Source organism: Festucalex cinctus, chromosome 21 (genome assembly GCF_051991245.1).
Source record: "Festucalex cinctus isolate MCC-2025b chromosome 21, RoL_Fcin_1.0, whole genome shotgun sequence".
Classification (NCBI taxonomy): Eukaryota; Metazoa; Chordata; class Actinopteri; order Syngnathiformes; family Syngnathidae; genus Festucalex; species Festucalex cinctus.
The window spans coordinates 18,693,573-18,719,180 of record NC_135431.1 but is presented as its reverse complement, the minus strand read 5'-3'; the positions used below and the strand labels follow the sequence as shown (position 1 = coordinate 18,719,180).

The window sequence follows — 25,608 nt, the reverse complement described above, 5'->3', positions numbered from 1 at the left end:
TCGGGTAATCAACAGGAAGTGCCGAACAAAAACCAAAACGTCCTCTGCCTACAGCCAACCTGTAGGAGGCGCAACCTACGGCATCCGCGTTGGGTTAATCTTAAAACACTAATATTCCAGAATATTCTACATCCCTTTTCCTTAGATTGTGCCAATACCATAAAACTGTAGAAGCAACAAGATATGAACATTCCAATATACGATAGCATGCAATCAATATAACTACCAAATTGAACACAACATAAACAACAATATACTTTCAACAAAAATTAACCACTATATTGGGTTGGGTTTACAAACACGTCCTGAACGGGTTCTGTAGAATTTGTCATTATCATAGCAAGACTGGTCAGGTACCGATACTTGGGTCTTAGTGTGCTCGTTGTCCATATTCTGTCCAACTTGCTCATGCCTTGAATGTGTCACGCGCCTTGCTGGATTCGGCTCGGTGTCCTGACAAGAGTCTTGTGGGTTGGTCTGCGTCGGTGTAGGTTCAGCAACAGGTAAGATGTTCTTCCTGTTTCTCCTGTATGATTGTCCTTCTGACTGAACTAGGTATGATCCTGGCTCTTTGCATGTTTCTTTTACAACTCCGATGCAGTCAAATCCTTTGGTTGTTTGAAGCCTTACCACCTGTCCTTCAGATAGAGGTTGAAGAGGTCGGCTTGCTTTGTCGTAATAAATCTTTTGTGTCAATCTGTTGTTGAAAAGTCGATCACGCACTTCTAGAGGCTTGCACGTTTTGGGTTCAAGCAGTCTTTTGGAGACAGGTAGAGTGGTGCGTGTCTGTCTTGACATCAATCTTTGTGCTGGAGATCCAAGTTTGGTATTTCTTAAGTTGAGTAGGTTGAGAAAGATGTCGGTTTTGTCTCTGTAAGATTTCTCCATGAGGCCTTTAGCACTACGGACCGCCCTCTCCGCCAGTCCGTTGGATTGAGGATACTCAGGGCTGCTTGTCACATGGTTGAAGTCCCACTGCTTTGCAAAATCTTTAAAGCGGTGACTCGTAAACTGAGGTCGATTATCCGTGATGAGGGTATGAGGTGCTCCATGGACTGAGAAATGACGCTTGAGTTTCCCAATAACTGTAGCAGATGTCAGATTGCATAACAGGTCAATCTCGAACCAGCCCGAGTATGAGTCAACAAGTACCAGATACTGCTGGCCATGCCAATCGAAGATATCTGCTGCTGTGGTTGACCGTGGGAGCTCTGGAACAGCGTATAGGAGAAGCGGCTCCTTCTGCTGGTGTGGTTTTGTGCTGTTACACACTGAACACGCCTGTACCTCGTCTTCAATATCTTTCGTCATTGTTGGCCAAAACACGATTCCTCTCGCTCTCCGTTTTGTGGCCTCGGCACCTGGGTGCCCCCCTGTGCAAAATGCATGTGTAAGTCTTTTGCAAGGACAGAGGGATAACAGTCTTCTGACCCTTCATGACAATATCGTTCTCGACCGTCAGTTCATCCCTGAATGGAAAGTAGGGACGCACTTCATTCGGGAGGTTGTGCAATTTGGTCGGCCAGCCGTTCTTGATAGTACAGCTGGGCTTCTGAAGCGTTGGATCAGTAGCAGTGTGCTCTCTCAGTTCCTGTAAATGAACAGAAGACACATAGCAGACTGACATCACATCCAAATCATCCACTTCGTCCGCGAGCTGATCTCTGGAGTTTCTGGGAGCCCTTGACAAAGCATCAGCCAGATGCATCAGCTTTCCACTCTTGTAGACGAGGTGGATGTTGTGCTTTTGAAGCCTTAACATCATGCATTGTAGTCTGGCTGGCGCTACATGGATAGGCTTTTTGATAATTGTCACCAGGGGTTGGTGGTCAGTTTCAATGGTCACTGGTTTGCCATAAATGTAATCATGGAATTTTGAACATGCAAATATGACTGCTAGCAGCTCTTTTTCAATTTGGGCGTACCGAGTCTCTGTGCCAGTGAGGGTACGCGATGCGTAAGCCACAGGTTTGCCTTCCTGCAGGCATGCTGCACCAAGTCCATACTGAGAAGCGTCGCAAGTTAGTGTTACAGGCTTGTGAACATTGTAGTATGACAGTACTGGGGGGCTTGACATGTGCGCTTTTAAAGTCTCAAAAGCACGTTCCTGCTGTACCTGCCATAACCACTCAGTGTCTTTGTGTGTTAATTGTTGGAGCGGAGAAGAGATTTCACTGAAGTTGGGGATAAATTTCCCAAGATAGTTAGTCATGCCAAGAAACCTTTGCAAAGCTTGGAGATCTGCCTCGTTCCATGCGCGGAGCTTCAGTGCCATTGTCAAGTTATGGTGGCACAAACGACCACGTGCATGTTTAATTAATTAATGTTTAAAAAAAAGAATACCTCGCGAATATCATTCAGGCAAACCATCAAAATACACATATACTATTTAAAACTATTGATTTAGTACTTAAACCACCTCAGCCTACAAACACAAACTCTTCCCCTGAAATGTGCAATAACTTTCTTCAATTCTTTATTGATAAGATTGACAAAGCTAGAGCGCTCACCACCACCAACATCACTTCTGACCCTTCCATTCAGGTCCATGGTTCGGTGGTACTAAACTCATTTGAAGTAATTTCCCTGAGATCTCTAGAAGATGTCCACCAGATTAAGCCATCTGGCTCCCCATGTGATTCTGTTCCCCCTTATTTCTTTAAAGAGGTTCTTCCGACTATCGGCTATTCAAGTCTTCTGGCGTAGTCCCCAAACAATTTAAACATGCTGTGGTGCAACCTCTCCTGAAGAAACCTGGTCAAGACCAATGTGTGCTGTCAAATTTTAGGCCCATTTCCAAACTGCCTTTTATCTCTAAAATTCTGGAGAAAGTGGTACACACTAGGCACGGCAAGGCAAGGCAAGGCAAGTTTATTTGTATAGCACATTTCATACACAAGGCAACTCAATGTGCTTTACACAAGGAAAGACAACACATAAGCATCAAGAAACAGTAGTTAACATTCAGAGGAAGAAAAATAAATGAAAATAGGTTAAAAAAATTACTAAAAAGAACATACAATAACAATCTTAAAACATTATTCAACAAACTTTAAAACATAACATAAGGAAGTTTAAAATAATAAATAAAAATTAAAGCTGTTTAAAAGTCCCTAATCAAAGGTATAAGAAAAAAGCAGTTTTTAACCTGGATTTAAAAGCATTTACACTCGGGGCTGACTTCACTTCTGTTGGTAGCCTATTCCATCTGTGTACACCATAATAGCTAAATGCAGCTTCACCATGTTTGCTTCGAACTCTGGGTTCCACTAGTTGGCCCAACTCTGTAGATCTCAGAGCCCTGCTGGGTTTGTACTCAATCAGCATTTCTTGGATATATTCAGGACACTGAGCACCTTCTTGGAGGAAAATAACATCTTGCCACGGGTCGGTCCTACAGTCAATGTTACGCCATGCATTGTCGGTCATTTTTTTGCAAGTATCTGGTCACAATAAGATGTCTGTCGCTTATAGTGTCCGCAACTAGTTTTCTCCGTGTAGAAAACAAAGTATATCCATTTAGCTTAATTGTTACCACTTCTATCAGGGATCTAGTATTCAGAATCTGATATTGGTCCTGACTAAAAACATCATACACGTAGTGAACCGGAAATAGGTCAGTAACAATTGTCATTCCCCCCTTTAAAACATAAAAATGTTTTAACCATTTCCAGGGGTGAATAACAACTTCTTTGACCTCAACATGTTTGGGCGGGGGGGGGGGGGGGTGCTATATAGTGACAGCGGGTGAAAACTACTTTATTACTTTGGGCACACCGGGTAGTAGAACGACAAAAAGTGATGGGGCCGAAGGGTAAATCATTCAATATCTCCTGTATACCAAATTTAAGTTTTTCATTTATTTTATGTCATTCATCAAGTAGCGATATCAGTTAAGATAATTAGCCGACATATCTTCATAAACAGAGTAGCAAGGGAAAGAGGAAATGGCAGTAGGCAAGTGCATTTTGGCATCGTGAGAATCAATCACCACTGGAAATTGAGTTACAGCAGCGACAGACCTCTTAACCAACATTTTGATCAGGGGCAATATACACCAGGCAGTAATTAACACTCGTAAGAGCAGCAGGCCCAGCACAGAGGCAATGACAGAAAGAACCTTCTTAAAAGACATACTTTCAAAGCATTTGGCGAGTGTGTCCAGCCACTCAGTTTTGGTGTTCCAATTGGAGCTGTGAACATGGTCGTTTTTTAGCATAGTCAGTTGTTGTAAGACAAATGTCAGCTTTCTGTTATCACCTGTGTGCGTAGGAATTACTGAACAGCATTCATCCCCGATCATACTACACACACCCTGTTCCGCAGCTAACATAGTATCCAACGCAAGCCTGTTTTGCAAGGTCATTAAAGTAGTAGCATGAAGCTGTTTGTGAATATTTTCTAGAGCCATTACTGTCCAGTTAATAAAACGTTGCTGGTTATACCACAAGTAATTAATCCACCTACTGTTACGAGCAATATATTATGAATTAATAATTGGACCAATATGGGGTATCCAGCCAGTGCCCTGGCCGGACTGAATCCAATCTTCAGAAATAGCAGAATGCTCATCCGAGACCATCCTGGCTGTTGGTCCCAAGAAATATAGATGGAATCGGGTTCAGTGATCGCAGTTGGCCGCAAAACAGACCTCTTTCTAGCTTTTTTTGTGGTAGCCATCACTGTCATCTGCCCAGTCATCATAACAGGTGCACACAGCCCCCTCCAGCGGGCGGGAATTACAGCCCTCACTTAATTATCATTATCACACATCCAAAATACATCAGCAAGTGGGGTGCTGGAAGTATCACCTGCAATTGCAGGGATGACACTGTGAGTTCCAGAAGTGCCATTTATAGCACAGACCACCACCATTCTGGAGGACCTGCACACACTGCAGTGGGTACAGGGCAGTTGTGTTGACTAAATTTATGACTGACCAAAGCCTACGACCACCCAAGATTACACTGGTCAGGGTGTGGGATTTTTGTAGATATCCATCCATCGAACGGTCAGCTGTCTTTTTCCACATATTCTTATACTTGTGCCCAAAAGCAACACAAACCAGGTGTATCATATTACGGTCAACACGTGACATAGGTGGGACAGTCATAGACATATTTTTAGACAAAACCCGCGGGCAATGGAACTTTTCTGTAACCCATTCAGGGTAAATACCTGATGCTAACCACAGCGCACAAGTCGTAAAACATCGCCACAAACGCCACAATCATTCTCCTTCAACTCTGGCAGGGGCCTCATCGTGGGCAAGCGTTTACGATTATAACATGTTATACAGGGGCGTTTGCTTATTTGTCGGGCTGAATAGGCCATCCATTGATAAAACAGGTTATTATTACGACCCAAAATTTTAACAGTTTGATCATCATTATCAATATCATTATCATCAGGCAACTTAACAGCACACCTGGAGCGAGTGTGGGCTACGCGCATCAGTTTAGAAGCTTGTTCTATAGTCATAGTCACGTCTGTAAAGCCAGTAGTCGGGAGACAGTGGGTAAAATTACATGTGAGCGTAAGCGAAGCAAAAACGTAACATTGACTGTAGGAGCGACCCATGACAAGTTTGTGATGGAGGCACTGACTAGACAGAGTATAGTGGCTAGTGGGAGTATTCACATATGTCAGGTCTTTGTCAGAGTCGTTGTCTAAAGCCCCCTGCGCTGCAATTACCAATCCTGCAGCTAGGGCACACTGGTGTAGTCGCACTTCCCTATCCTCTATACTCTGCATTAAACTAAGGGTAAAATATGTCAGTCGGTAGGGCTAGCAGCCAGATCAACAAGGTCAGGCTGATATTCTTGCAGTTCACGGAGGAGGTCAAAGTCAATGGTCGGGAAAGGGACACAGTCACTCTGATTTGGCTCCGCCTGGGCTGCCAGGGCGGATGAGCCGGCTCCTCCATCATCAGCTGATCCGACCCCAATGTCCCCTTCAACTGGTGCATCTCCACCCATTCCTGCGGCGGAAGGTGGGATAGCTTCACTTCCTACCCCCCTCGGGGGAATTATCACCTCCGGCATCACCTGGACTAGGCTGCTCAATGTCAGATGATGCCAACTCACTTGCGCAGCTAGGGCACAGAGGTGAAGGTAGTGAGCCACTACTAGGCACCCCCCCGCGCTAATCTTTTGGACCGTCTGGGAGCGCGCTGCGCAGAGGGTTCCTTAGCTGCTGTGGGCGTCCGAGACCTGGCTCCTCCCTGTGGGGTGGCGTAGTCACCCCTGGCCAGGCCTGGTTGCGTTTCTGCAGGCTCTCCCGGACTCTCCAGACTGATTTAGCTTGGACTTTGAGAGAAGTTGGAGTTGACAAGACGACCTTGAAAGGACCTTCACATCGAGCCTCGTTCCACCTGCGCTTGAACGTCTTCACGTACACCCAATCACCAGGCACCACACGCTGCAGGTCAGGCTGGATTTCAGCCTGTCGGTCCTCTGCGGTCTCGATTACCTGTCGAGAGATAGCCTTGTGTATTTGGGCTAAGTGCTGCAGGTAGGAAGTCAATTCCATTTCACATTGTTCTAATGGGGGTCCCTCATACGGGCCCCTCAAAAAGGGCACAGGCATGCGTCTACCGGTCAGCATTTCATGCGGGGTTAGATGAGTCATGCGGTTAGCTTGTGACCTCATTGACATTAGCGCCAGCGGTAATGCCTCCATCCAACTCAACTTACCCTTGCTGTTTGCTCTAATTTTGGCCAATTTGGCTTTCAAGGTACCGTTAGCACGTTCTACCACACCTTGAGACTGGGGGTGGCAGACACATCCAAATTTTTGTTTTATCCCAAGCATTTTCATGCTAATTTTCACAATGTTGGCAACAAATGCAGGACCGACCATTATCCGAGCTGATCAGGTCAGGGATGCCAAATCTAGGGAACACCTCCCTGCACAAAAATGTAGCAGCAGAACTGGCATCAGGACCTTTAGTGGGGACAGCCTCAATTCACCTACTAAACCTGTCAATTACCATCAGAACATATCTGTACCCCCTCACCCGTTCAATCATATCGATATGGTCCATCATGAGATGATGAAACGGTCCTTCCGGTGTAGGTATGTGGCCCAGAGGTGCTGAAAAGGATTTCCTCACATTGTGTTCTGCACACACAATGCATTCATGTAAAGTCCGATCCACCATGGCTGCCAGGAAGGGGGTCCACCAAACTGCTTTTAGTTTGCGCAACACTTCACCCCGATGACAATGATCTTGACCATGGGCATCCAAGATTGCTGTTTTCACCAATGACAGGGGCAGCACGAAATGTCCCGCCGGGCTGCGCCACAGATCTTTCTGTCAAACACTTGGAAGCCCCCCTCTTCTTCCAAGCACTCTTTTCATACACAGAGGCTACTTTTTGGGCCTCAATCTAATGTTGTCAGAGGCTCACAGTCTCCCGCAACCAGCAGGGGGGCCACAGCCCCGGCTGATGCAACTCCCTTGGCCACTTCATCTGCAAAATTATTTCCTTTGGCAATTAAAGAGTCATTCTTTTGGTGGCTAGCGCATTCAATAATAGCCAAAGCAGATGGTAGCATCATGGCTTCCAAAAGGGAAGCCAGAGCTTCTGCATGAACAACAGGAGTACCATCAGCTCACTTAAAGCCCCGTTGCTGCCAAATTTTTGCATTAACATGACACACACCAGAAGCATATGCAGAATCTGTGTATGGATTAACGCGCTTGTTTTGTGCCAATTGAGAGGCAACTGTCAGTGCAATCAACTCAGCAAGCTGAGCTGAACAAGGTTGCGGAATCTTTTTCACCTGCACTTTAGATAATGAGCCATCCAGGTGCAATTGGACAACTGCATATCCCGCGTGGTTACCTGTCGCATCCTTAAAACATGACCCATCAACAAAATATGTGAGATCCGCCTCAATAGGTTGATTATGATGATCATCACGTGGTTTCAAAAATTCCTCTGTTGAGTGGACACACTCATGCGTCTCATCTGATTCCGGGACCATCATGCGAGTAGCTGGATTAACTATATTACATCGTTGTATAGTTAACTCAGGTGCTGACAAAACTACCTCATATCCTGTACGCCGGGCTTGAGTCAGCACAAAACGCGGACTTGTAAGCAAAGCATGCAATTGATGTGAGGTGAAAAGGGACACAGGGTGGCCCATGGTTATTGTTGCCGCTTTTTGAAACTCAAAAACTGCCGCTGCCAAGCCTTGATAACATGGAGGCAACCCTGACTCAACATTATCTAATTTAGAACTGTAATAAGCAATTGGCTGCTTCCCAGTTGGAGTATCCTGCATCAAGACAGCACACGCATGCCCAGACTTTTCTGCAACATATGAGAGGAATGGCTTTGAGTAATCTGGGTTACCCAAAGCAGGTGCTTCTTGGAGGCCACGTTTTAGCATTGAGAATCCTTGGAGGGCTTTTTCATTCCACTCCAAGTTGGCAGAGCCATTATTTTGTCCGGCCGCGCGGAAGCAGGCTTTCATGTTCTACTGACAGCGAGGCTTGCACAAAAGCTGGCCTGTGTATCAATGTGGTCACGGCGCAGCCTTCGCTGACAGCAAAAACTGAAATCTTGGGGTGCCAGATGGGTGGGTGGGTGGGGGGGGGGGGGGGGGGGTACTGGGGGGCGGGAGATGGGGGGCGGGCGTTCCACCTACACCCGCCGGGTTGGGTGAGGCCCCGCTGGTCGCTCCTCTTACTCACTTCACTAGTTTTGCACTATACACTTTATAAATATACACATAGGGCACACAACACATTTCTTGGTGGGGTGGGGAAGGGTGGAAACACCGTCTTCACCCTTCAACTCCCCTCCAATTTTAATGCACTTCATGTCCAAGGGGCGGGGTGAGTTGGGGTGGGGAGCCATCAGGGGGGATAGACTGCAGTGCCTGGCAGCGCTGTGGTCCCCCCATCTGTGTCCCTGCCCCACCACTTTGTCCCTCCATTTCCTTTTTTAATGCACCACACATATACATATTCATTTTTTTGGGGATGCGGGTGGATCGGAGTAGGGGAAATTTTTTTCCCTCTGCTCCAACTCACCTGCTCCCAATTTTAATGCACCACACGCACATACACGTATATACACTGGGTGGGGCCACATTCACGGTGTGAGGGTAGAGCTCGCCAGACGGCGAGCTGGCGGACTCAGTAACAGGGTTAGGTGTCACTAGTACGCTGGCGTGACGACCGGGCCCTCTTCCCACCGGGCTCGGTGTTCTGGTGTTCCGCCCCTCCCCCGGTGCTTCCTCCTCTGCTTCCCCCCTCCCGCCGCTGTGTTCCTTCCACACGGCTGGAGGTGGAGTGGGCACGTCTTCCCTCTCTGCGCTGCTGCCCGGTGCCAGTTTCCGGGGGTGGGGGGGCTCGCGGGGGATAGGGTGCGTGGGGGGGTTGGCGGGTGGTTGTTGGGGGGGGGTGGCGGCTTGTTTGGGGGGGTGGAGGTGTTGGTTGTTGGGGGTCGGGGTGTGTTCGGGGGTTTGGGGGCCGGGGGGTGGCGGGACCTTGGTCGTGGCGGGTGGCGGGTTTGGGTGGGGCGCGGGGGGGTCGTAGGGGGGGCTGGTGGACCGGTGAGGTGCTGTGGGGACCCGCCGGGCCTCGTTCTGCGGCCTTGGGCTCGGGGGTGTGGGCCGGGGCTGGGGCGGGGGTGTTCCGGGCGTCTGGGTCGGCTCGCCGACCGGTGTCCGCTCGGGTGGCGTGGGGGTGGCCTTGGTGCTGCCGTGGCCTGGGGATTCCGGGGGGGGGGACAGTGCTTGCTTTGCTGGGCCGCGGTTGACGGCTTCTTTCTTTGGTGCCAGTCCTTATACATGCCAGATCCATCGCACCAGCATCTACTGAAACTCAAACAGAATTCGCCTCTCCCTCCCACAGCCCGTTGAATCAGTGGGTGCTGGTGTCTGTGGATCTCACTTTGCTTTATCTAGCCTTCCCTCCTTCCTCTCTTTAGTTTTTTCTCTGGTCACTTGAGATCTCCTCAATTTATTGGAAGTTTGAGGTTTCTGGGGTTGGCATAAGACTCTGGTTTTGTAACCACGCAGGAGGGGTTTGGTTGGTGCTGGATTTCACTTTGATGGATTGGATGTACTGGTTTCTATGGATCTCACTCTGCCTCATCGATCCTTCCCTCCTTCCTCTCCTTAGTTTTTCCTCTGGTCTCGTTAATTTGTTGGAATTTAGAGGCTTCTGGGGTTAGTGTAAGACTTTGATTTTGTAACCATGGGGAAGGCAGGAAGTGTTTGGTCGGTGCTGGATTTCACTTTGATTTATCTTTCTTTTCTCTTTATCTTTTCTGACCTTTTCTCTGGTCTCCTGACCATTTGAACCTCACGACTCTGGCGAGACTCTGAAGTACCTGGTTAAGGTGAAGGGTAATGGGATTTTTATAAGGTTTTAGGTGAATTAATGAGTATAAATTTATACGTATTTGCACGCACACATGCACACAAACGCACGCACGCAAACGCATGCACACAAACGTAAGCACACGCACGCACGCGCACCCCAACGCACGCACACACACACACACACACACAAAAAAGAGCAATGATGATAAGACGTTGAATCGGTAAGACTACCGACTGAACAATTCTGAGCTCTTTAAAAAAAAGAGAGAAAAAACACCTGAAATCTTGATAAATTGTCTATCAAGTGAAATATGGATGCACGGATTGTCGGTGTGCTGCCAAGCAATAATTTGTAATGCTGCTTTCACCATGGGCCAAGTTCCCATGATTTGTGTCCCTTCTCGACAAACAGTTTCATGTGTGGCGTTGAATTTGGCACTTGAAACCATATAGCTGTTCTTAATGGAAGTGTAATTGCTGCGGCTGCCCCTTGGGGTCCTACATAAATGTTGACTATGTGCACATAAAAGCAATTGTTGTCCATAGTTTCCTTCCAGCAAATCTCATAGTCTTTGTGGCTTTGCAATTCATCAAAGAAAAGTGTACAGTGTTCAGGCATTGATGGCTTCCTTGCATGGGGCAGTATTTTCTGGATCCATTCAGTCCATGATTTCCAGTCCGACAGAAGTGGTGCAGTCTTCACGAGTAACAGAGAGTATACAGTGGCATAATGTTTTTCTCGTGGAGTCAGGATTGGCATCAGGGTGAAGGCCGGTAGTGAGTCTTTTGGCGGCAGATCGACCCAGATGCCATCTGGCATGCACATGATGTTGGCGTTGAGCGCACAGAGGATGTCTCTCCCAAGTAAGTTGATAGGTGTTTGGTCAGAGATGAGGAGTGGTGCCACTACCTTTGTTCCTGATATCAACATTGGAATTGGTTGGTAAGGGGGATGAGCTGTGTTTTCCCAGAGAAACCTATAGTCTTAATCGATGAGCCAGATAGGGGGAGTTTTATTCCAGTGCTCCCCACGCAAGGAGTAGGTAGCTCTTGTGTCCACCATTAAGTCATGCTCTCATCCTTGAATGATGACAGGAACAGTGGGCTCATCTTGTGGTTGCGTTGTTACTGCTGGCGCCATGATGATCACCCCCCTCAGGTTTCTCTGGGCCCCCCTATTGTGGATCTCTGAGTTCTGTCCAGGGGTTGGTGGGACAGTCGCGTTTGATGTGACCAGGCTCGCCGCAGCCCCAGCATTCGTTTCCCTGGGAGCGGTTCTGGAATGAGGCACTCCGGGGTGCTGGTCCTCGGCGAGCCATGTTCCGCCTGGGGTCGGCAAATGAGGTCGGTGGTCCCCCATAGTGGCCTGCTGGAGCACTCTACTGGCCTGTGTTTCCACAGCCAGGCGTCCGCCGGCTTCCATCGTTCTGAGTCTCCTTTGTCGGCAGGCTTCTTTCATCCCTAGATTCTTTGTAGTGCACGTGGATTTCAGTTGGCACTGAAGGATGCATGGGAACGTTTAGGGTCTGCGTCAACAGGGGTCCTCCCAGTGGGATGATTGGTAGGACAGCAGCTGGCACGGATGCAGATGTTTGCGTTGTGAAGGCAGTTGTCTGGGGCATGGAGGCAGATGTTTGGGGCATGGAGAACGTTACTTGGGGCACCTGTAGGTAGGAGGCCACAGTTGGGGCTACAGTTGGAGCCGGAGGCTCAGGAGTCTGGGGCACTCCCACCGTTACTACAGGAGCTTGAGTCCTGACTTTGTCCTTCTTTTGCCTCAGCTCGGTCAATTGCAGGTGGTTGAGCTTGGCGTTCATCTGACGATGCGCCTCTTCTTCTTTTTTTCTTTTCGTAGGGCCTCCACGTGGTGCACCAGGTGCTCTTGAAATAGAGGCCAGTCCATTTTCATGAGTCCCACCACATTGTCAGCCGGCCTTGAACCTCGTCAGGCATTGATTTTTTCACCATGACCTTGGACAGGCTTTCAGTGGTGCTGTTGGAGTTCCAGGCGCTGCCAGTTTCCTCTCTCCACTTCCGCTGGAAAGAGTGAAGGAACTTTATGGGGCATTCGTCTTCTTTTAACATCTCGCCCTCCAGTTTGGCTGGGTCCATCTTTTCTGGATAATATTGTCGCAGCTGCCTCCAGACATTGCCACGGTGTCCATTAAAGCCAACATGATCAGCCTGGTTCCCCATAAGTAGCACATCCAATCCAGCTCTCTCAAGGATCTCTTCTGCTGCATGTTTTCCGACCAGGTGCATTAACAGAGCTTTGATGTCTCCCAAGGCCAGCGTGACTCCGGCGGTGCTTTCTTCCAGGGCGGTGATCCATTTGTTAGCACCGTTAGTTAAATCAGGCAGCCTGTCAGCTAGGCCTATCATGTCGCAGAAGGACCATGGTACGTAGTGGCGCTTTCCGTAACTTCTTGTGACCAGTAGGCACTGGGAGACGCTAGTACCATGAGGGCCTCCCTGTTCGCTGCTTGGGTGGTACGTTCTTCCGCTGCGCGATATCTCGCCTTGCTGTTAGGGGAGTCTGGGGGCTTAGGGTAGGGGGTTTGGGTCGGCAGCTCACTCTGACAGCTGGATCAGGGATAATTTTTGGCACCTGCTCTCACCCCCACAGTATCGTTTCTCCATTTCCGCCAGTGAAAGGAGCCCTTTGTTGGGACCACCCTCATTTGCACGTGTAATGTGCCCTTGATCTCTAAGGCACTCCGCTAACATTATGTCTCTGTATTGCTTTCTGTTATCTCTTGTTTCTCGAGTTGGCATTTCCATGAAGCCCAATGATTCATCAGTAAACTTCTTCTTTTTGGACCAGAGGGGCAGGGCATCAATTCCTACTTTTCATATTACTTCGCGGAGGGCACTTAAATTTTCCTCCAGTTCTTCCTCCTCGATCATGGGTGTGCGTGCGTGTGTATTTGGATCAGGTCTGTGTGTGAATGAACGAAAGTTACTGTAACTACGGTTCTATGAGTCCCGAACGACCGCCAGGTGGCGGTGCTGTAACCAGCACGGAATTCCCCTTGTCGCGACAGCGTCATCGAGTAAGAATGACAAAATATGTCTGTCAATGGGTCTGGCCGACGTAATCCCGTGTATAAAAAGGGAACGTCGCCAGAACACATCCTCTAGAACCTTTCTCGCGCAAACCAGCACGAGGGTTCTGAGTGACAAGCAATGCTGGCGGTCGTTCGGGACTCATAGAACCGTAGTTACATTCGTAACTTTCGTTCTATTTCGTCCCTCCCGACGGCCAGGTGGCGGTGCTGTAACCAGCACGGAACGCCGAATACCAGCTATGTCACGAAGACCCTGCAAAGACTACCCCCCAACGGGGCCTCCGCAGGACCCCGAACCATGTCCCGTTGGATGAGGAGAGGTGACATCCAAGCTGCAGAACCTTGACAAACGTGCAGGGCGACGACCAAGAGGCAGCCGCACAGATGTCCTCCAAGGGCACGCCCCTCAGAGCAGACGACGCAGACACACCCCTGGTGGAGTGACTGCACACCGTCCTTAGCAGCCCTCAGTCGACGCGCAGTAAGTGAGTGCGCCTCGGTACGCTGCCAACACCGTCTGGGACAGGAGGCGAGAACTGCCCCGTTACCAACGGCATCAAACTGAGTATCCTTAGCAGCTCTCAGTAGACGTGCAGTCGGTGAGCGCACGCCGCTCCACTGCTAACTTTGTCTGGGATAGGAGGCGAAACCCCCCCGTCACCAACGGCATCAACTGGAGAGTCCGTAGCAACAGCACTCCAGACGGACTCCCAGAAAGGTCAGACGAATGAGGGGGAGAGGCCGTTCCCGCAGAGCAAACCAGAGGGGACAGCGAGTGGACTCCACAGAGGCCAAGAGAGCGACAGCCACCCTGCCGCAGCGACTCCACGTCGCTCACCACCTCCCGCCGCACCATCCTGACGAATGATGTGACGCACGGAGCAACCGTAAATCCACCAGACACTCGGTGACGCCGACGACAACTCAGCGGCGGTTGGAGACGAACCACCCACCCTTGCAGTGGCCGCAGTGACCGAAAGGGCCAGGGGAAAAAAACGCCGTCAGGTACCCAAGCGTGCCCCATTGTCGCAGGAGAAGGACAGAAGGCCGCCTCCTGTCGGCCCGGAAGAGGGAGACGAAGTGCAGAACAACATCTCCCACTGTAAGGTCGGCCGAGCAACCAAGGATGTGGCGTCCAACGACATCCCAAGCGACAGTCGCTTTCGCGACACCTGTGAACACTGTGGGAGAGAATGACTTTCCAAAAGCCAGCTCCCAAGCGACAGTCGCTTTCGCGACACCTGTGAACACTGTGGGAGAGAATGACTTTCCAAAAGCCAGCCCCGCAGCCCCTTGCGCTGAGCCGCAATCGGGACGAGGAAGCAAACGTCCATCCCCTCTGACAGTGAACCATTCCATCGATCGTATGCAATACCACAGACGTAGGCATCCACGGGATGAAATGGAGAATCCCTGGCAGCCCACAATCGGCGCGCAGCCAGTGAGCACGCGTCGGTATGCTGCTATTTTCGTCCAGGAGAGGAGGCGCGAACCGCCCCGTCACCAACGGGACCAAACAGAGACTCCTTAGCAGCCCCCAATTGACGCGCACCACGGGACAAAATGGAGAATCCATGGCAGTCCTCAATCAACACGCAGCCAGTGAGTGTGCGCCTGTATGCCGCTATCTCCGTCCGGGAGAGGAGGCGCGAACCGCCCCGTCACCAACGGGACCAAACAGAGACTCCTTAGCAGCTCCCAATTGACGCGCACCACGGGACAAAATGGAGAATCCATGGCAGTCCTCAATGGACACGCAGCCAGTGAGCACGCGTCGGTATGCTGCTATTTTCGTCCGGGAGAGGAGGCACGAACCGCCCCGTCACCAACGGGACCAAACAGAGACTCCTTAGCAGCCCCCAATTGACGCGCACCACGGGACAAAATGGAGAATCCATGGCAGTCCTCAATCGACACGCAGCCAGTGAGTGTGCGCCGGTATGCCGCTATCTCCGTCCGGGATAGGAGGCGCGAACCGCCTCACCACCAACGGGATCAAACGGAGACTCCTTAGCAGCCCTCAGTCGACGCGCAGTCGGTATGCTGCCAACACCGTCTGGGACAGGAGGCGAGAAACGCCCCGTTACCAACGGCATCAAACTGAGTACCCTTAGCAGCTCTCAATAGACGTGCAGTCGGTGAGTGCACGCCGCTACGCTGCTAACTTCGTCTGGGATAGGAGGCGAAACCCCCCCGTCACCAACGGCATCAACTGGAGAGTCCGTAGCAGCCCTCAAGCGGCACGCAGTCAGTGAGTACGCGTCGAAATACTGCTACCTTCGTCTGGGATAGGAGATGAGAACTGCCCCGTCACCAGCGGGACCAAACGGAGAAGAAGTTCCTGAGACCGCAATGGAGACGGCACCTCGGCGACATACTCCGCCTGGGAGGGCAACCAACGGGTTGCATCTGGCACGGCCACCCCTGCCGCGAACGACGTCCCCGCCCAGGCCTGACAAGCAGAAGGGGTTTGATCACCCCAATGAGCTTATTCCACCCTCCCAGTCGCCACCAAGTTGCAAACTTGCAACGAAAAGTGATAATCAGCCCGAACATTCCTTTGACACTCCCAAGGCCAGGGGCCACAGGAGAAGCAGATCTGCGGTGTGCCCTGCCCCCCCAGAGGGGCCGGGGTCCACGAGCTGGTCGGGTCCTTGCTCCACCGGGGATGGTGCGTCCTTCCCAGGAGCAACATCCGCTGCTGTCGAGGGAGGAGGACGGACTTCCGACATCACTGCATGACAGTCAAGACAGCGGTCGGCGCGGCCATCTATGGATCAGAAGGGCTGACGTAGTGCTGACATCCAGCGGCGTCTCCCAAAGCAGCCATCAATCTACGTGCAGGGAGTGTACACCGTCAACTGGCTGCTATCGTTGTATAGGAGAGGAGGCGGCAACCCGCCCCGTCCCCAACGGTAGCAAAGCGAAGCTCTGCGCAACGAGGGCGGCAGACGTCGTGTAGGGAGAAGCAGACTCCGTGTGGGAAAGGAGGCAGCAACCAGACCCATCACACATGAAACCACAACGAAGCCCTGCGCAGAGAGGGCGGCAGACTCCGTGTAGGCGGCCAAATTCCTGTAGAGAGTGGCCGACCTCATGAAGGAGAGGAGGCAGTAACCAGTCTTGTCACCAACTGAACAAAACCAAGCTCCACGCACGCACAGTGACAGATGTCGCGTTGACCGCGGCAGACTTCGGGCGGGAGAGGAGGCTGCACCAAGCTCCTTCTCCCGCGGAACAAAACGAAGATCCGCACATGGAGAACCGTACACTTCATGTAGAAAGCGGCTGACTCCGTGGGGGAGAAGGGGCGGCCACCAGCCCCGTCACCAATGGTACAAGCCAAACAAGTTCTGCGCATCATGCAGCCGAAGAGCCGCGTATGGAGAGCAGTAGACCCCGTGTGGAGAGCGGTAGACGCTGTGTGGGAGAGGCGGCTGGTCCGTTGAGAGGCTAGGTGCAAACACAGTGCTGGGTCTGGAGAGCAGCAAAAGCTGTGTGGCCGCCCAGTATGAGAGATGGAGGTGGTCCCAGACTCGCACCCAGCCACTTTGCAATACGAACAAAACGAAACCACAAATCAATCAATGAAACTCAACTCAACTCAACTTTATTTATAAAGCGCTTTAAGAACAGGCGTTGCTGTATACAAAGTGCTGTACATAAACATCAGTTTTGCAGTAAACAAGAACAAAGCAAACATTTTGAACTGCGAATACAGGTTGTGGGATCTGATTTTAATGCTGTCTCTTAAATCATTTACCTGTTCTAGGCTAAATGTTCAATACACACCCCTTTTATGCTAAACAACTCTGACTGCTACTTATGACAAATACATGATTCCCTTTGTGACAAGACAGGATACACGCTGACATTTAATTGTTAACATCTTTAATGAAAGCCGTTTGGATTGCTTTGTTTATGACTTGCCGGTGACAATACGATTGAGAGTATCCTCTCCTAACTTGTTTTACTGGCAGTGGGAGTGTGTAGTTTCAGGCTGACACAACTCTCTTGTCGGGAGCACCAGCTGCTTTGATGTTTTTGGCGAGCTAAGGTGCTGTTTATCAAGCCAACTGCTAGTTTGGGACACCATTTAGTGAATCCTTATTCGCTGTATCCGCCACTGGATCCGCCACACGGAGTTTCGGTACATAAACCACGTACGTGACTCTTCCATCGCGGGAGGTCCTTCCCTCCTCACGGCGTCTGCCACCGTCGTTGCGGGGAGCTCCGTTTGATTCCGTTGGTGGCGGGGCGGGTCTCGCCTCCTATCCCAGACGAAGGAAGCAACATTTCGACGCGCACTCACTGACTGCGTGTCGAGTGGAGGCGGCCGTGGAGGACGTCGCTCGCTGTAAACACTGGAGGTTCCTTTCTGCCGGAAGGAGGACTGCTGCCTCGACGATCGCTCAGGTGCTGACACGGCAACCGATGCTTTCGATACCGTGTTGCCTTTTACTGTGCTGAAAAGAGCTTGCCAGGGAAGGTAAGGCATTTTCATCTCCTCTTCTAAAGGTGTGTAGTTGGGAGACGTATTGATATCCTCCTATTCTCCTGTCGCCATTGCAGGACAGGCGGAGAATGATTTCGTATCCTCTCCTAGCTTGGATTGTCTCACTATTTTGGCTTTGATGTGCTTGGCTAGCTGAGGTAGCATGGGTCATACTAACTGTTAGCTTATGACGGCACAAACGTCTACTTACGTGTCGTTAGGGCCGCTATTTGATGCGCTTCGCCCCCGGCCCGAACGGACTCGGGCGCTATCAATGCGCAGGGTTTCGCTTTATTCCGTTAACGACACGAAAATAGCAGCAGATTGACTTGACATGGCGTTATGGGGGACGCCGCCGTAGAGGCGCCTTGGAGGATGAAATGGCCTGCTGTCCTAGTGGGAGCGGCGCATTTCCGCTGCAGTGGTGCTCATTTACCGGCAGCAGCTGTTGCCAGTTGCATGGCGCCTTCAGCTGGTGGCGTCGCCAGGGGCGGTCATCGCCGGGGGGGCATTAGTTCACTGCCCCCCGCAGACCGATCAAGACAGCAGTCTGCTTCTCCTGCCCCGGCACATCAAAGTGAAGGGCATCAGCTGCCTTGATGTTGTGTGCTAGCCGGGATGTTGTTTGCCATACCAACTACTAGCTTAGGACGGCACAAACGACCACTTGCATGCATGTTTGTTTGATTGCTTTGGGTCTCATTTTGTTCGACCTGTAAGGGGGCAAGGGCTCTCCCACACTGGGTCTGCCGCTCTTCACACAAAATCTGCCGCGCTCCATGCGCGGAGCTTCAGTGCCATTGTCAATTTATGGCGGCACAAATGACCACGTGCATGTTTAATTGATTGCAATCCGAACAAAACGAAACCACAAATCAAAGTGGCTGGGGGCGAGTCTAGGACCACCTCCATCTCACATTCTGGGCGGCCGCTCTCCCACACGAAGTCGGCCGCTCTCCACGCGGGGTCTACCGCTCTCCATACGTGGCTCTTTGTCTGCATGCGCAGAACTTGTTTGTCTTGTACCATTGGCTGGTGGCCGCCCCTTCTTCCCCATGGAGTCAGCCGTTTTCAACATTAAGTCTACAGTTCTCCATGTGCGGATCTTCGTTTTGTCCCGCGGGGGAAGGAGCTAGGTGCAGCCTCCTCTCCCGCGCGAAGTCTGCCGCGGTCAACGCGACTTCTGTCGCTGTCCGTGCGCGGAGCTTAGTTTTGTTCAGTTGTTGACGAGACTGGTTACTGCCTCCTCTCCCTCACGAGGTCGGACACTCTCTACGGGAATTCGGCCACCTACACGGAGTCTGCTGCCCTCACTGCGCAGGGCTTCGTTGTGGTTTCGTGTGTGATGGGCCTGGTTGCTGCCTCCTTTCCCGCACGGACTCTGCTGCTCCCGACACGACGTCTGCCGCCCTTGCTGCTCAGAGCTTTGCTTTGCTACCGTTGGGGACGGGGCGGGTTGCCGCCTCCTCTCCCATACGACGATAGCAGCCAATTGACGGTGTACACTCCCTGCACGTAGATTGATGGCTGCTATGGGGGACGCCACTGGATGTCAGCACTCTGTCAGCCCTTCTGATCCATAGATGGCCGCACCGACCGCTGTCTTGACTGTCGTGCAGTAATGTCGGAGGTCCGCCCTCCTCTCTCGACAGCAGCGGATGTTGCTCCTTGGAAGGACGCACCATCCCCGGTGGAGCCAGGACCCGACCAGCTCATGGACCCCGGCCCCCCTGCGGGGGCAGGGCACACTGCAGATCTGCTTCTCCTGTGGCCCCTGGCCTTGGGAGTGTCAAAGGAATGTTCAGGCTGATTATCACTTTTCGTTGCAATTTTGCAACTTGGTGGCGACTGGGAGGGTGGAATAAGCTCATTGGGGTGATCAAACCCCTTCCGCTTGTCAGGCCTCTGCGGGGTCGTCGTTCGCGGCACGGGTGGCCGTGCCGGATGCAACCCGCTGGTTGCCCTCCCAGGCGGACGATGTCGCCGAGGTGCCATATCCATTGCGGTCTCAGGAACTTCTTCTCCATTTGGTCCCGCTGGTGACGAGGCGAGAACCGCCCCCTATCCCAGACGAAGGTAGCAGTATATCGACGCGTACTCACTGACTGCACGTCGATTGAGGGCTGCTACGGATTCTCCAGTTGATGCCGTTGGTGACGGGGGCGGTTCTCGCCTCCTGTCCCAGACGGTGTTGGCAGCGTACCGACGCGCACTCACTTACTGCGCGTCGACTGAGGGCTGCTAAGGAGTCTCCGTTTGATCCCGTTGGTGGCGGGGCGGTTTGCGCCTCCGATCCCGAACGGAGATAGCGGCAAACCGGCGCGCACTCACTGGCTGCGCGTCGATTGAGGACTGCCATGGATTCTCCATTTTGTCCCGTGGTGCGCGTCAATTGGGGGCTGCTAAGGAGTCTCTGTTTGGTCCCGTCGGTGACGGGACGGTTCGCTCCTCCTCTCCCGGACGAAAATAGCAGCATACCGACGCGTGCTCACTGGCTGCGCGCCGATTGTGGGCTGCCATGGATTCTCCATTTCATCCCGTGGATGCCTACGTCTGTGGTGTTGCATACGATCGATGGAATGGTTCACTGTCAGAGGGGATGGACGTTTGCTTCCTCGTCCCGATTGCGGCTCAGCGCAAGGGGTTGCGGGGCTGGCTTTTGGAAAGTCATTCTCTCCCACAGTGTTCACAGGTGTCGTGAAAGCGACTGTCGCTTGGGATGTCGTTGGACGCCACATTCTTGGACGCTCGGCCGACCTCACAGCGGGGATGTTCTGCACTTCGTCTCCGAGTGTCTGGTGGCTCTACGGATGCTCCGTGCGCCACATCATTCATCAGGATGGTGCGTCGTCAGCCCTGTGGATGCGGCGGGAGGTGGTGTGCGACATGTGGAGTCGCTGCGGCAGGGTGGCTGTCGCTCTCTTGGCCTCTGTGGAGTCCACTCACTGTCCACTCTGGTTTGCTCTGCGGGAGCGGCCTCTCCCCCTCATTCGTCTGACCTCTCTGGGGTCCGTCTGGAGTGCTGTTCGTGGCCCTTTGTTGGCCAGCCCAGTTGAGGTTCACCCTCCACCGCAGTCTCTACCCCTCCGACCCGGCCTCTCCGCCCGGTTGACTGTTTCGGTGGGTTGGCAGCCCGATTCAAGGCGTCTCCGCCTGTGTGTGGGTGTTGGACTGATGAGGGTCGGGACCTGTTGCTGCACTGCCGGCGGTATGGCCGGCAATCTGCTGTACATAGGAGGCGTGCCTCTTCTACACTCAAGCAACGCCTCTCTCAATGAATCGGAGATGTGATTCGACAATTGACAGAGTCTCTGGTCGGTCCATTCTGACAATGGTGCGCAGTCACTCCACCAGTGGTGTGTCTACGTCGTGGGCTGCTCTGAGGGGCGTTCCCTTGGAGGACATCTGTGCGGCTGCCTCTTGGTCGTCGCCCTGCACCTTCACAAGATTCCGCAGCTTGGATGTCACCTCTCCTCATCCACGGGACGTGGTTCGGGGTCCTGCGGAGGCCCCGTTGGGGGGTAGACTTTGCAGGGTCTTCGAGACATCGCTGGTATTCGGCGTTCCGAGCTGGTTACAGCACCGCCACCTGGCGGTCGGGAGGGACGAAATATAGAACTGTAGTTACATTCGTAACTTTCGTTCTGAGTCCCGAACGACCTCCAGCATTGCTTGTCACTTTCGAACCTTTCTCGCGCAAACCAGCATGAGGGTTCTGAGGATGTGTTCTGGCGACGTTCCCATTTATACACGGGATTACGTCAGCCCGAACCATTGACAGGCATATTTTGTCATTTTTACTCAATGACGCTGTCACGACAAGGGGAATTCCGTGCTGGTTACAGCACCGCCACCTGGCGGTCGTTCGGGACTCATGCTTGTGAACGAAAGACCCGTAGTTACATTTGTAACTATGTTACGTTCCCTCATGAAAATTAAAATGCACTAATGAATTAGCCACTAGAGGGTGCTCGAACTGCACAAATGGAAATCAACCTGACTTTTTAAACTGATGTCGTCTTCATGTTCACAATATTTAAAAGGAACACGATATTGTGGCAGTTTTAATACCACAATATCACGATACTGCCCGTATCGTTACATCCCTAATGTGTATACACTTAGCTCACCCTTTCTATTAGTCCATGCTTTGTACCCACAGGCCCATCAAGACCAAAAAAACTTAGAAAAATCAGTCTGATATTTCTTGGCCCAGTCTCGACATTTTATCTTGTGTGTCTTGTTCAGTAGTAATAGTGTTTCAGCCTTCCTTACCTTGGCATGTCCCTGATTATTGCACACCTTTTGCTTTTTGGCACTCCAGTGATGCTGCAGGTCTGAAATATGGCAAAACTGGTGGCAAGTGGCATCTTGGCAGCTTCACGCTTGATTTTCCCCAGTTCACGGGCAGTTATTTTGCGCCTTGTTAGTCAACAGGTTCACAAGAAGCGTGTTGAAATATTTTGAATGAAACACTTGATTTTTTTGATGATCACGCCTCAAAATCTTGGCAATTTTAAGAGTGCGGCATCCCTCTGCAAGACATCTCACTACTTTTGACTTTTCGGAGTCCGTGAAAGCTCTCTTCTGATCCATTTTGCCAAAGGAAAGGAAGTTGCCTAATTATACAGACCTGATATAGGCTACTGATGTCATTAGACCACAACCCTTCTCATGACAGAGATGCACATCACTGATATGCTTCATTGGTAGTAAGCTTTCAAGCCTTATAGTACTTGGGGTAGGACAACATGCATAAAGAGGATGATGTGGTCAAAATACTCATTTGCCTAATAATTCTGCACTGCCTGTATTCAGGTATTGAAAATCCAATTTCAGTCTGGTTTGGTAATGAGTATGCATAGTGTCAGACAACATTTGGAGTAACTTGAGTTTTAGTGACTGAACCATCGGGAGGTGTAATGCACCAGTGCATTTGAAGTCTACCTTTTTCAATTCTCATAAAAAAAAAAAAATGTCCATCAGAACAACAAAGAAAGCTATTTCTAGTTCTATTTTTTCATGTTTAAGTGTTCCCATGTTTTTTGACTGTGTTTTACTTTCAGGCAACGCAGCAGAAGATGGCAGCCGAGTTTGCAGCTCTTCATAATATTACAGACAAAGCCAAATACATAATTTCTAAATCACAAGAGAATGTGGCTGAGGTGGATACATTGGTCGAGGTATGATCTTTTTTTGTTTTTACACAACACTAACTCAGTTCTTATAAATATGCAAATGATAAAATTTTGCTTTACAAAGTTGCCACCTAAACCTGGCCAGCTGCGCAAGGATGGATAACATGCAGACAAACATATAGTGTTCCCTCGTTATCCGCTGGGGTTAGGTTCCAAAAAATACCCGCAATAAATGAAATCCGCGAAGTAGTTAGCTTTATGTTTTACAACTCTTATAAATGTTTTAAGGCTCTAAAATCCCCGACCGCACGTTCTCACATTTCTCTCTTGTTCAAACATTGACAATGTTCAAACTTTCATAAATTTTATAAAATAAAAATATGCAAAATTGCACTTAAAAAAAATCCGCGATACAGCGAGACCGTGAAAAGTGAACCGCGTTATAGCGAGGGAAGACTGTATACCGGTAGATCAATCAAGTAGGATTTATTATAACAAGAGGCACAGCACACAATTGTGATACAAAGAGCACAAAAACAAACAAAATTTTTTTTATTCTGGTTTGGTATTTATATTTAACAATTGTATAAAATTTTAACAAAAAAAATAAACAAAATATACTGACATGAAAAATGATAAACATTAGAAACAACCTGAAAATAAGTCAAAATCTGTGATCTATGCCCAGTTGAAAGTTTTTCTGTGATTTAATTATAACATTTAATTACTGAATTTCTAGGTAATTTGTTTTAAAATGTGATCATGCTTTTATTACGAATAATAATGCTTAAAATTACAGAACTGGGCTGTTATTAGTTGCATGTTGTACGTTTGTATTATGCATGTATATTTCTAGAATGAGGTTGTAGAATAATTTGTTTTTGATGTAATATAACAGTACAATTTATGACACACACACACCCCCACATACACAAAAAATAATGTGATTCACCTTTCAAAAGTCAAAAACCTTACCTGTTATTCTGGGAATGCTTAGTCATGTAATTTTACCCAAAAATAATCAGACTCTAGTTCCACATCAAACGCTTCCAACTTACTGCATGTAGAAGCACATGCTTTCTACAGAATATTAGTTGGAGCAGCATTTCAAACACGGTAGTAGCATATAATACCACTACCAGCAGTTACAGTTCAGAGCCTGTGGGATGCAGTAGTGAGCAAGCACTGACAAGACTTAAACAACACATACTTGTTCGAAAATGCTTCCTCCCTCACGCATGTATTTTCATGTAAAACTAATGAATAACAAAAGAATATAATAGTGGCTATTTGATTTCTGAATACAAACATTTTTTTTTTGCTTTCAGTTCTATGGCTTAATGATTCCTATATTTACAGCTTGAACGTCAATGAAAGGCATTGTGGGAGTACAGTATTCAAATCGTCTTGGAGACAGTAAATGTTAGCAAAAAGATCAAAGTTGATCAAGTTATGCCAACTTCACTGTTGGGGGGCTGAAAACAAAATTGAACAGTTTATATGACATGCTAAATTAAGTTGACGTAATTACCAATATTATTTGATTAACTTTCTAACAAAAATCTGATTGAATTAAGATCAACTCATAAAATACTAAGTTACTAACTGGAAGACTTGGCGTGGCGTGGATGACTTGGAAGACTTGGCGTGGCGTGGATGACTTGGCAGACGTGGCGTGGCGGGGATGACTTGGCAGACGTGGCGTGGCGGGGATGACTTGGCAGACTTGGCGTGGATGACATGGCAGACTTGGCGTGGATGACTTGGCAGACTTGGCGTGGCGTGGATGACTTGGCAGACTTGGCGTGGCGTGGATGACTTGGCGTGGATGACTTGGCAGACTTGGCGTGGATAACTTGGCAGACTTGGCGTGGCGTGGATGACTTGGCAGAATTGGCGTGGCGTGGATGACGTGGAAGGCGTGGCGTGGATGACTTGGAAGGCGTGGCGTGGATGACTTGGAAGGCGTGGCGTGGATGACGTGGCGTGGATGACGTGGAAGGCTTGGAAGACGTGGCGTGGATGACGTGGCGTGGATGACTTGGAAGACGTGGCGTGGATGACTTGGAAGACGTGGCGTGGATGCCGTGGAAGGCGTGGCGTGGATGACGTGGAAGGCGTGGCGCGGATGACGTGGAAGGCGTGGCGCGGATGACGTGGAAGGCGTGGCGTGGAAGGCGTGGCGTGGATGACTTGGCGTGGATGACTTGGAAGACTTGGCGTGGATGACTTGGAAGACGTGGGGTGGATGAATTGGAAGGTGTGGCGTGGATGAATTGGAAGGCGTGGCGTGGATGACTTGGAAGGCGTGGCGTGGATGACGTGGAAGGCGTGGCGTGGATGACGTGGAAGGCGTGGCGTGGATGACGTGGAAGGCGTGGCGTGGAAGGCGTGGCGTGGATGACTTGGAAGGCATGGCGTGGAAGGCGTGGCGTGGATGACTTGGCAGACGTGGCGTGGCGGGGATGACTTGGCAGACGTGGCGTGGCGGGGATGACTTGGCAGACTTGGCGTGGATGACTTGGCAGACTTGGCGTGGCGTGGATGACTTGGCAGACTT

The 25,608-nt window shown here is 50.4% G+C and overlaps 1 protein-coding gene across 1 annotated transcript in view; it reads left to right on the top strand.

Annotated features, from left to right (window-relative positions):
• lama4 (laminin, alpha 4) overlaps positions 1-25,608 on the top strand; it is a 136,511-nt gene that overhangs the window by 34,312 nt on the left and 76,591 nt on the right. The window contains exon 14 of the mRNA XM_077510561.1: positions 22,977-23,093. Within this exon, the coding sequence (XP_077366687.1) occupies positions 22,977-23,093 (117 nt within the window). The remainder of the gene's footprint in view (positions 1-22,976; positions 23,094-25,608) is intronic.